The 13029-nt window shown below is 46.6% G+C and overlaps 1 protein-coding gene across 2 annotated transcripts in view; it reads left to right on the top strand.

Annotated features, from left to right (window-relative positions):
- The window catches only part of ankdd1a (ankyrin repeat and death domain containing 1A), a 189664-nt gene that overhangs the window by 82189 nt on the left and 94446 nt on the right, over window positions 1-13029 (top strand). For both annotated transcript variants that reach the window (XM_059639229.1, XM_048563010.2), the window contains exons 8-9: window positions 186-284; window positions 11990-12088. In XM_059639229.1, the coding sequence (XP_059495212.1) occupies window positions 186-284; window positions 11990-12088 (198 nt within the window). The remainder of the gene's footprint in view (window positions 1-185; window positions 285-11989; window positions 12089-13029) is intronic.

The following is a 13029-nucleotide window of genomic DNA, read 5'->3' as shown; positions in this document are numbered from 1 at the left end:
AGAAGCTCCTATGAACAATATAAAGTTGTAGCAAAATTGTATAAATGTTTTCACTGCGACATTGCAAAAATTGTTGCTACCATGAGGAAGTTAATTTATCATGGAATCACCATATTTGCAGCATAATACGATTGAATTTTCTGCATTTGTCATTCTGTGATTGTCAGTGTTCTGTCTGCTTACAGGAAGGTGAGACTGCATTGCATTTAGCAGCTGAAGAGGGACATTTCAACTGTGTGAAAGTTCTTCTGAATGGTGCCTGTGATGTAAATGCTCAAACAAATGTGAGTAAAACATAAAGTTTTGCTGCAGTAATGTGGCACACACCTGTTGTCAGAAATCAGTCATGCCTATCTTACTGTACCCTGCGCTTTCCTGGCCCGTTAGTTCTCATATGAAACCTGGAATCCTTGGGTTGCAAGTATGCTGATTGCTTTTTATGAATAGATTATCAGCCCCTGCTACTGCTATGGGACCAGCAGGACTGAACTTAGTTCAATGCAAAAGGGTCTGCCGGGCTGCAGAACAGACTTAAACTTGTATTCAAACATGTTATGTTCAAATGTCATGCACTTTTACGGGCTGCAGTACCTGGCAGGTGAGAGGAATATTTAAACATCAATATTACTAATATGTGGCAATCTAATCCATTCCCTTCTCTGTCCATGCAGTCCAAAAAGTTTATTTTCCTCGAGCCCTAGTTTATTAAGTTTATTTTTGAAATCATTGTCTCCCTTTCTGTCACCCTTTAAGCTGTATGGCTTTGTGTGCATGTTGCTGCTCCAGGATCCATCTACAGTGTTGATCACAGCATTGACATACAGTTCGAGGTATCGAACCAGTGCGTGGAAGAGGTGTTGTGTGTCTTAAAAAGCATTAAAGGTAGATGAGTCCCTGGGTCCTTGGGATCTGTCCCAGAATATAGAAGGAGGCAACAGAACAAATTGCTGGAGCCTTGACAGACATTTATTTATCTTTGGCCACAAGTGAAGGATTGGAGAATAGCTAATGTTGTCCCATTGTTTAAGAAGGGTAATAGGGATAATCCTGGAAATTACAGGCCTGTGAGCCTCATTTTGGTGGTAGGGAAAGTGTTGGAAAAGATTCTCGGGGACAAGATCTATATGCATTTCGAGGTGAATGGACTTAAGGGATCTGGTTGTGTAGGTCCACATTGAAGGTGACAGCACAGGTAGAAAAGATAGTTAACAAAAGACTTATAACGTGCTTCGCTTCGGTGGAAGGGGCATCGCGTGTAAGGATAGAAAGTTATGCTGCAGCATTATAGAACTATGCAATATTCTAAGAGTAGCTAATTATGGTTCTAGTCACCACAGCCTCGAAGGATGTGGATACTTTGGAGAGGGTTCGGAAAAGGCGTACCAGGAAGATGCCTGAAATGGGGCAGTTTAGCTATGAGGAAAGGTTAGATAGACTGGGCTTGTTCTCACTGGAATGCAGGAGGTTGTAGGACGTCCTGATAGAAGTTTATAAGATTGTGAATGGAAAGTATGAGGCATCTTACCAGAGGGGAAGGGACACTACGGAGGGACCCAGGTTCAGGGTGCGGCTGTGGGGCTGGTGTTGTTGGTGGAGTTTAAAAGAGATGTGCGAGGCAAATTTTTCACACAAAGGGTGGCCAGTGCCTGGACTGCGCTGGCAGAGGTGGTTTTGGAAGCAGACACAACAGCAGTATCGAAGAAGCACCTGAACAAATACATGAATAGGGAGGGAATAGAGGGATACAGATCCTCTGAAAAGACCTCACAGGTTTGTAGCTTGGGTTGAGGGTGTGGTTGTTGACTTGCTTTTGCTCAGACGTTTTGTCATCAGGCTATGTAACCTCATCAGTGGGGCCTCTGATGAAGCGATGTTGTTCTAGTCCACTTGGAATGTATACTGTCCAGCCTGTTATGGCGAGTTGTGCCATTTCTGGTTCTGTTCCGTATGGGTTTGTCTATGGGGTCCAATTTTATATGGTTGTTGATTGCATGATGGGTTGAAAACTGTTCCTCTAGGAATTCCTGTGCACATCTATGTTTGGCTTGGGCTACTATGATTACATTGCCCCAGTCAAACTGATGGCCTTTATTGTCTGTGTGTACTGATACTAGGGAAAGTTCACTGTGTGGTTTCATTGCAAGTTGATGTTCAAGTATTCTGATGGCTAGTTTCCTACCTGTCTGCCCAATGTAATGTTTGTGGCAGTTGTTGCATGGTATTTTATAAACTGCCTTGGTTCTGCATGTTGTCCGATTAGGGTCTTTAATCCTTGTGGGCATTGTTGTAGAGTGGCTGTGGCTTGCATGCTACCATGACTCCTAGTGGTCATAGGAGTCTCATTGTCAGTTCTGATATGTTGTTGATATAGGGCAGCGTGGCCCCCTGTTGTTTATTTAGTAGGCATCTGCAGAGCAAGTTACAGGGATATCTACTCATAGCGAAAATTTTGTACAGGTGCTCTTCCTCTTTTTGCATAGTTCCAGGGTGTTGCAGCAAGTGGTGGCCTACCATAGCTTTATTTGTGGACATTGGAGTGGTTGCAGTGGAAGTTGAGGATTTGGTCAGTATGGGTTGCTTTCCAGAAGCTGATTGTTGTTTTCTTTTCTCATGAATTTAATCCCAGCAACTATGTTGTTGGGGAAGGTGATGGATCTCCTTTAGTATCCCATCACCAAGTCATGCTTTATTTACTTATGCAAAATACACAGGCTATGGCTAACCAGCTCTGCATCAGACCCCTGAACTCAGGAGATTCTAAATCTTCTGGTTATATTTGTTTTTGCAGTAGTGCTTATTTTTCCCCACAGCACCCTGGGGAGTGTTGTATAAAGGCATGTGTGCAGGCTAGTGACAAGTGAGGCTTGGAATGAGCATTGCCTATGTGCAAGAGAAACTGAAGGGGAAGGTAGGAATCCATAAAAAGAGAGCTTGGGGGATTGGGGTGGGGGTTGCGGGGAATTAAAATCACTCCAGTCCTTCTAGTGCCTACCTCTTCAGAAAGACATCAACAGTGTAGGTGGACACTGCATGTTGCTCCTCCAGGGACCCCTAAGCTCAAACGTAGCTGGGGAAGAGGGCCAGGTGATCAGCATTAGTAAATCCTTTCACAGCCCGTTGTCTGGACTTGTTAATGGCCAGTATGGCTAGGCCCAGCTGGAGATCCGTGAGGACATCCTCCAACCTACCTCCTTCCTTCTGCACTGTTGCCCAAAGATCAGAGATGTGGGGCTGAAGTGCAACCAAGAGCAAAAGGAAGGTTCTAAGCTGTGTAGTCTAGCATTAGTTGACCGTATCCCAGACAGTGATCAGGTCTGGGTAAAAGACAGGCGGCATCTTGCAAACCCTCAGTTGATAAACGAGAGCCATGTGTTGTAGTTGAGCTTACATGCTTGGTGGAAAAAATGTTGCCAGAGCGCACCACTGAGGAGGAGCTTCAACATAGAGGTATCGCTGGAAGGTCTGAAGGCAAAAAAAAAATCTGGGTGTGGATGCGCACCACTGACTGACCACCTTCCTCAGTAGGGAGGTTCAGAACCTGTGCTGCAACCCAGTGCATCTTTTTTGCCCCAGAATGAGTTAACATTCTTCAGATGTCAGCGAAAATAAAACCAGGAGGGACCAAAGGGACCACAACATGGAAGCCACTAGCTAGTTTATGACCAGCACTCTGAACAGTCCTGTCCAGCAGCCTTGGTGAGCAGAGGCTTTGGCCTCCAGCTTCTGCCAATTTACTGGCCAGGATAAGGGTAGATCCCCAGATAGAATGGGTGGTGCTGTGGCTGAACCCCTGTGGCTCCTCTGCCAGAGGATCCACCTGGCCACAGACCAACCAGGAGTCTGGAACATTTGGCCAAGTTGATCCTGGTGAAAGACGCTGCTGGATACATAGCCTGGCGCTTGTGCATCATCCCCAGGTCAGTCAATGTGCCTGTTCCCAGCCCACTTGGACCTAGCCTCCTTTACAAGACGCACAGGAAAGGCTCCACGCATACGGAATATAGCTGGCTGGACAGGGGGCAGCCCTGATGCAATTCCTGAAGCAAAGGAAAGGAGCACTGTCAGGGACTCGTTAACTTTAACCAGACACTGTGGTGGTGTGCAGACCTTTGTTCCAGGTGATGAATGGTGCCCCGAACGGATACTTGTGATAGGCCCTGTTGAATGCCTTCTCCTGATCAAGAGCCAGGAAGGTGCTTGACAGACTGAACCAGAAGACCATTGTTGTTAATCCTCTAGTGCAGGACCATATATGACTGGTTAGGATGGATCATGTGGGCCGGCTCAGATACTAGGCAAGAAGCCAAAAAAAACCCAAAACACCCTGAAGAAGATTTTATAATTAGTGCCGAGGAGGGAGATGGGACACTAATTCTTAAGAGAATAAAGGTCCCCACTCTGACAGCAGCACAATGAATGTCCTGCACCAAGAAAAGTGCTGCTCTCCAGCCGTAAGACACGCCACTAGGACCTTTGCATGGCAAGTCCCAGTGATGGGACCCTTCTGGAATCCTCCAGACTAAGCTGCAGCAGGTGCTCCCACAAAACTCTGCAGGCATCCTCATTGTTACACAGATAGTAGGAACTGCCGATGCTGGAGAATCTGAGATTTTTCATAGGATGGTGACAACGAGCACGAGGGGGCATAGCTTTAAATTGAGGGGTGAAAGATAGAGGACAGATGTCAGAGGTAGTTTCTTAACTCAGAGTAGTAAGGGAATGGAACGCTTTGCCTGCAACGGTAGTAGATTCGCCAACTTTAGGTACATTTAAGTCGTCATTGGATAAGCATATGGACGTACATGGAATAGTGTAGGTTAGATGGGCTTGAGATCGGTATGACAGGTCGCACAACATCGAGGGCCAAAGGGCCTGTACTGTGCTGTAATGTTCTGTGTTCTATTACACGATGTGAAGCTGGATGAACGCAGCAGGCCAACTGATGCTCTTGGCCTGCTGTGTTCATCCAGCTTCACACTGTTTTATCTCAGGCATCCTCATTGTGTGAATCCAGGGAGAGCAGAACCATTAAACTGGGCCCTGATGCCCTTCCAGATCTCAGACGAGGGACCCATTTTTGACTACTTTTCCTCCCCCAGAGTAAAAGGGAAAGCTACGGTCCGGGTCCCGGAGGAGTTGGATCAGAAACCTCGCGTAGGTTCCCTGGGACCTGATAAGTTGCAGGTCTCAGACCGTGGCTGCTGCCTGTTCCTACACACCCCAGCAGGCTGCATCCGCATTGGGTGGACTGAGACATGACTTCAGGCTGAGTACCTTCTTCTCCAATTCCTCAATCCTGGATTTCTGCCTCTGTCAACCCCCCCCCCCCCCTCCTCCACTTGCGTACTCCTGACAGAAGGCACGGACGTGAGCTTGGCCCACCTCCCATCCCTCTCTTTTCCAGCCAGTCCAGACTTGATGAAATGATTCTTGGAACCGCTCATCCTCCAGCAGCATGTTGTTAAAATGCCAGTATGCAGACCCAGCCAGACGCCGAATGGAAGGAGATCCGCCCACACCAGGTGACGGCCTATGTACCGTCCTGCTGCATGGCAGCTACTCAAACATGGGAGGCATACACCCATGAAATGTGCAAGCGGTCAATCCTCGCCACACTGACCCCAGGCCTCACAAAAGGTGACAGTGATGGAGATTCCGCCTGGTGGAAGGATGTGACTAGGTCCCCCACAGATGGACGGACTCACTTTTGTTGATGGAGGTAAGACGAGCAGACACTTATGTGGAAGTGCGTTTGCCTCTGCCTGACTTAGGGAGCATAGATGTTCCCAAAGCGAAGCCGTATCGTCAGGTGAAGCAAATGGCCTGGAACAGGCTCCTTGACCCCCAAGAACTCTGGCTGAAAATGTGGGGCCATCAAGACAGCCAACCTGCTGGATTTGCGGGTGGGGTGACTCATATAGGCCCCTCCATGCCACTCCAGGAGTCAGGTGGATTAGTCTCCCAAGGCAGTATGGGTTTCTTGAAGGAAGCACACCACATACTTCGCGTCCCGAAGGGCCGAGTTCTGGAGTCTGTGTTGTGACTCCCTGCTACTGGTTAATGTTGAAGCTGGCTATGGTAGTCTTTATTTTCATTAGTAGTATGCAACCACCACTGGTGAAACTGGTTAAAAAACACTTCCTGGAAAGACAGAAGGAGGGCACACAGGGCCCATGCTTTCAGTGAGAGTGCATTGAGGAATGTACGGAACAGTTGCTAGTCGTTCAGGGACAGCCTGCGTGGACCAGAAGGCCAGCCCAAAATTGCTAGATTCTATCATGGCAACTGCGAGCGCCCTTGATTTCGTTCTGGAGTTCCTCAGTGGGGATGGGGGAAGCTCAGTGGGTGGCACGAGGGAGTCTAAAATCCTCGCTAGAGGCAGATTCCACATTGTCCTCAGTGCCTACCACTGAGTCAGAGCCCTCTTCCAGGTGGCTATCCATCAAGGCCGGCTCTAGGTCCTAGTCATTGGGCAACAGAGACCTAGGGTCCCCGCTCCTCACCCAACACCATGGCGCTCAGCTCATCAGGGAAAAAATTCCTCCCTCAGCACCAGGGAAAACACAGTCTGGGAGGGAGGCGTGAGGAAAAGCACCTTCCGTCTCCCTTCCCGGAATGACCTGGTGAGAGTAGCAGTTATACCGCGTGGGGCTCTGAATTGTCCCCAAGGCCCAGTGGAGCTGCGGCAGCAGGAGGGCTGGCCAAAACCCTCCAGAGCACTGTGGGAGGGACAGGAGGGACCGTGGGCACCCTTCTGGGGAGGAACTATGTTTTACCCATGTGATGGGGTTCTCCTCCCCCTGCAGGGAAAAGCACCTCTTTCTACTGGTCCTGGTAGTGATGGCCTTCCCTCCCATGCTAGCCCTGGTAAACATGGGGTTCAAAGGCTCTCTAGCCAGTAGAGGAATACTATTGGCTAGGGTTAGGGAGAAGGTGGGGTGTGAGAAAAATCAGGGCACAGTGAGGGCAGGGAAAGCCAGTTGCATCACTTCCTGCTTGCTCCTTGACTATCAGATTATTGTTGTTGGGTTGGGGGCCTGGCATCCAGTCCGGAAACCCCAGTCTCAGCTCCTGCAGGACAGATGCTGGCAGTGGAGCCCCTATGGGCTGGTGATGGCCCGCATGCTGTTAGCCATCGAGAAGATGCACTAGGCCACAATCTCATGGAAAATGGCATAAGATCCGTTGGTCACCTCCTCCCAGGCCAAGCAAATAAAGACCTGGCACCAGAACGAATAGATGTGTTTAAGTGCAGGGTCCTTCAGTCAGAGCAGGAGCAGCTTAATACTTGATTAGAATTGCCACAATGATTGAAGATTGGGTGGGGAAGGGGAAGCAGCTCACTGGCAATAAAGGGTAGAACACTGAAAAATCATATCCCTCTGGGGGCCATGACCTCTAGAGGATTGAAAGGCAACAATGTCTCACCCACAGTGAGACCCTTCTACACAGCCAGGTGCACCACTTGCTCAGACCATAAGAAAAATACAGCCTTCCCATACATCTTGGCCACAGTGGCGGTGGCGAGTGGGCCAACCTGACTAGCCATGGCCTTGCTACAGGGCTCAGTGCTCCTATCTGGGTGGAGGTAGGCCTTGACTCAGAGGGCTTTGTTCAGATGCCTAAAGGGGGATGGGGTCACAACTGGGGCTGAAGCAACCAGGCCCAAGACCATAGAGTTAGAAGGGACTGCAGATGCCAGATGCCAGACTCAATAAACAGCAATCAAGGAGCAGAAAAGTGCTGCAGGATGTCAACTCCAGGTAGCAACAAGGAGTTACTTAGGTGACCAGGCTCCAGGCAGCAGTGCAGGTGGAAGGCCCAGGTAATAGAAGGCTTCTAAGTCAACTCCATAGGCCAGTGGCAAACTCTCTCCTGAGCAAAACACTGGCTACAGCTAGCTAGCCTAGAGTCAATCCTCTGAACTGAAGAGTTGCTAAATGCCTCATTAATATCAGTCATCCATGGCTTTCCTCATTGGCCCAGGTTAACAACACAAATAACGGACCTTGTAGTCAACGAAATCCAACTGTTTCCAATCACTACACCAGTCCCCTAGTTAAATTCTATCATCCCCAGCACCGTTTTGGCTGATCTTGTCTGCACCCTCTGGAGGAGCTTCACATCTTTCCTAAAATGTGGTGACCAGAATTTGATGCAATACTTTGGTTAGTTTATAATAACCTGTCTGCTTTGTACATAGTGTCTGTATTAATGGAGCCCAAAATTTATTTGCCTTGCTACCAGCTCTCTCAATATGTTTAGTCCCTTGCAAATCTATTTTTTACATTACTAATTTAAACCAAATGAGCAAATGATATCATGGTGGGGAGATCATTCAAATTGGGGGAGCAAAAAGAAATAAAATTGGTGTGGAGGATCGTATACTGGTGGTGGTTTACACAGTTCTCTGCAGCCGAGCACTTTATCCCTGAAGATTGTTGCCCGGCTCTAGGGTTAAGGACACCTCTGCAGAATGGGAGAGGAAGAGTCCAATTGTTGTTGTCGTCCACATGATTTGGTAACATCAATAAGACAAGGCATGTGGTCTGAGAAACTAAATACTATATCAAAAAAGGAAACCTCAAAGATGAAAATTCTGGTTACTACCATGTGCAAACTGGTGTGGAATAATTAAGATCATGGAATTGAGTGTCCGGCTCACGAATAAGTTTTGATTCATGGGCCCAGTAGTGGGAAAAGAGGGAGGTGCACTATCAAATACAAGAATTTAAGAAATCAGAACAGGTATTCAACCCCTCAAAACTATCCGATAGGCAGTAAAATCATGGCTAATCTGCCCCATCCTTAATTTCTTTTCATGCCAATTCACCATAGCCCTTAACTATAACTATTTCAAAAATCAATTTGCTTTCTCTCGAACAACTTTGTGAACTAGCTTCTAAAACTCTCTGGGGCAGAGAATTCCAGATATTCATTACCCAGTGGGAGAAGAAGTTCCTTTCCACCTCAGTTTTAAATGTGTATCTGCTTATTCTATAACTGCTTCCTAATTCAAGTTTCACCCACTGCCAGCAAGATTTTCTCAATATCTACCCTATCAAGCGCACTCCCCCCTCCCCCCCCACCCCGAATCTTCGCTGTTTAGAGAATCATAGAGATAAACAGCATGGAAACAGGCCATTCCGTCCAACTCATCCATGCCGACCAGATATCCTAAATGAATCTAGTCCGATTTGCCAGCATTTGGCCCATATCGCTGTAAAGCCTTCCTATTGATATACCCATTCAGATACTTTAAATGTTGTAATTTTATCAGCTTCCTCCACTTCTTCTGGCAACTCATTCCATACACACGCCATCCTTTGTGAGAAAATGTTGCCCATTGGGTCCTCTTTAAATCTTACCCCTCTCACCTTAACCCTATCCCCTGTACCCTGGGGAAAGACCTTGGCTATTCACCCTATCCATGCCCCTCATGACAACTTCTATAATGTTACCTGTCACCATCACTCCAGGGAAAATAGCCCCAGCCTATTCAGCCTCACCCTATGGCTTAAACCCTTCAACCCTGGCAACATTCTTGTAAACCTTTTCTGAACCCTTTCAAGTATCACAACATCCTTCCTACACCAGGGAGACTAGAACTGAATGCAGTATTGCAAAAGTGGCCTAACCATTGTCCTGTACAGCCGCAACATGACCTCCCAACTCCTAAACTCAGTGCACTGACCAATAAAAGCAAGCATACCAAACACGTTCTTCACTATCTTGTCTACTTGCAACTCCACTTTTAAGGAACTATGAACCTGCACTTCAAGGTCTATTTGTTCGGCAACACTCCCTAGGACTTTACCATTATGTATATGAGTTCTACTCTGATTTGCCTTTCTAAAATGCAGCAACTCACATTTACCTAAATTAAATTCTATCTGCCGCTGTTCTGGATCCTATTTGTTTATAGGACCATATCTCATGCAAATACAGGGATCGTCCCAGCATTTGGGGCGAAGTCTCCCCATCAAGTTAAATCTGATATTTCCAGAACTGGGGGAAGGGGACGGTGTCAGGAATGCCAGTGCCAGACATGAAACTCTGCCAAGCCAGACGGAAGGCTTACTTCAGGGGCAAACTGTGGGAATGGCACTGCATGGGAAAGGGGTATGAACACGCAAGTCAAGTCCAGTGAAGTATAAAGCTCAGGGAGGTACAATGGTCCTGAACAAGCGCATGGACCAAGCTGCAACCTTGCAAATGTTGCGGGAGCAAAATGTCCCTGGCTCCTAGACTGTCTTTCCGACTGTTCCGGAACCCATTGGTTCTCCTTCTCCACCAAGTGTTGAATATACCTTGGAATCTGAGATGGACATGGCAGATGTCACAGCTTCGACGCTTTTGCTGACTGAAGAGATGAATGAACTTCTTCAAAGATGCACCGAGTGCGAGAGGCAGGCTACTGTGCATTAAACACCGCCCGTATCAGAGGCAGAGTTGGAGGAGCTCGACCCAGTGCTAAAATGCCCTGGGAGGAGCTTCAAAAAAGAACCAGCCTATGTCCTTGGACTCAGAGGTGGAGGAATGCAACGAGGTCAGCTAGGTAGACCTGGTAGAATAAAAGTTCCCTGATTTGGACTGTTCCAATCATGGAGTTCTGGTTGATTGACATAAACAGGAGTTATCTCACTTGGCTGGCTGACTGATTTGTTGTGCAGAGTGATGTCAATAGCATGGGTTCAAATTCAGCACAAGCTGAGGTTACCATAAAGGACTCTCCTTATAGCGGCAGGGTGGTTTAATAGTTAGTACTGTTGCCTCGCAGCACCAGGGACCTGGGTTCAATTCCACCCTTGGGCATTTGTCTGTGTGGAGCTTGCACATTCTCCCCATGTCAGTTTCGTCCCACCGTTCAGAGATCTGAAGTTAGGTGGATTGGCCATGCTAAATTGCCCATAGCAACCATGGATTTGCAGGCTAGGTGGGTTAGTTACAGGAAATGCAGGGTTACAGGGATGGGGTAGTGGGTGGATCTGGATGGAATGCTGTTCAGAGGGTCGGTGTAAACTCAGTGGACAGAATGACCTGCTTCCACATGATGGGGATTCTGTGATTCTATGGAGTCACATTGCTCAGACCAGGAAAAGGGTATCAGAGGTTCTGTTCACTTTGAGAGCTGGGTCTGAGGGAGCTGAATCAGTGTTAAGAACTCTCCACATGTTAATAAAGGGTGACTTCATGACAGGAGACTGGCCTCTGTGGAGTTAAAACGTAGAACAGTACAGCACGGTACAGGGCCTTTGGCCCACAGTGTTGTGGCAAACATTTTCCATAAACCTAAGTTCTATCTAACTTCCATCCCCTCTATCATCCATATGCCTATCTAATAGCTGCTTAAATGCCTCTAATGAGGGTGACTCCACTACCCTCTCCAGCAATGCATTCCATGCCCCTACCACTTTCTGAGAAAAGAACCTACCTCTGTCGTTCCCCCTATGTCTACCTCCACTCACTTTAAAACTATGCCGCCTTGTTCCTCCACTCTACGAAAAAGTCTCTGGCTGTCCACTCTATCTATATCTCTGAATTATTTCGGAAAGGATTGCATGGCTCTTCTGAAAATAATTTACACCCTCCAAAAGGGTAATTATATCTGCAAACTAACTGAGTATGTGAAATGACACTGTATGGATAGATAGCAGATTGTGGCTCAACAGTTAATTAGCTTTTTGTGTCCTCTTTTCCAATTGTTTAAATTTACTTCCGTTTGTACATTCATAACACAAAGGAAAGTTCTTTGTCCTGTGTTGTCACTATCAGCGATGTTTTCTTTCAGGTAGTCTCTGAGATTATGCTTGTAAGTGACCAGCACTGTCGCCTTTGCAATTGTTGAAAGCAATAGGTGTTGCATCTGTACGTTACAAGATTCATCTCTCCAATTAACCTTCATCTGTGGCACTGTTATCTTGAATATTAAATATAATCAGCCTTTGCTTTTGAAGGCTTTAAGCCCATTTTGTGTTTCTTCATGCAGAAGAATATGACTGCTCTGCATTATGCAGCTCGTCACGGCTGGGTGAAGGTGGCTGAGCTGCTGATTGAAGCTGACATAAATGTGGATGCGGCTAACCACGTGAGTTTGAAAGATTATTTCTGTAGGGAATTGAGTTTCTTCTAGGGACTGAGTTCTGGCTTAGTGAAAGTGAAACCTATCACAGTCAAATTTCCGTGGAGTTCAGGAGGAATGGTATTCTTCCCTCCCACCCACATATACCTTTAACAAATCTTGGTTCAATTGGGGACCATATTTAAGGCCTTTCTCAAATTAATCCTGTATAAATAATGTATTGTGAGACTGTTACTGCATATACAGCAAGTACGGCAATAACTTGAGGCATAAATCAGCCATTATTTAATGAAGTGAGAAGGATGAATGGTCGCCTCTTCAAAGAATTCAATAAGGTTTGTGAGGCATGATCTACCCGTCACAAATCCATGCTGACTATCATGAATCAAACTGTGCCTTTCCAAGTGATCATAGATCATATCTCTTCAAGCCCTTTCCACTAATTTGCTCACCGCTGATGTAAGACCTGAGTCAACTGTCCTGAGAAATGAGCCGGAGAATGGCTATCACTTATTTTGTTAAGTTGAAACAGGTGCAGCTGGTGTATATGTTTTTCTGTCTGTAAGGAGTATCTCCTCTGTATTAATAAATGCAAAATCGCCTCACTGCAAACCCCAATTGACCACCTTAAATTCATTGTCAGTGTAGAACAGCATAAGCTAACTGGGCTATTTTTGTCTCCATCCCATTTGAATAAAGGTGGTACATTGGCAGTTTTCTAATCCCCTGGAATATTTTCAGAATCTAAGAATTCTTGGATGTTTACCACTAGTATATCCTTTGAAATCCTAAGATGCAATCTATTAGGCTACATTCTGTGGGAATGTGTATTGTCTTTATTTCGTCCAGCTCCTTCCCACCAGTCCATTTGTTATTCAGTATTTTTGGAAATCTACTAGTGTCTTCTACCGTAAAGACTGATGAAAAATATTTATTTATCTCCTCTG

This window comes from Stegostoma tigrinum, chromosome 33 (assembly GCF_030684315.1).
Source record: "Stegostoma tigrinum isolate sSteTig4 chromosome 33, sSteTig4.hap1, whole genome shotgun sequence".
Classification (NCBI taxonomy): Eukaryota; Metazoa; Chordata; class Chondrichthyes; order Orectolobiformes; family Stegostomatidae; genus Stegostoma; species Stegostoma tigrinum.
This window is presented reverse-complemented; position numbering and strand designations above follow the sequence as displayed.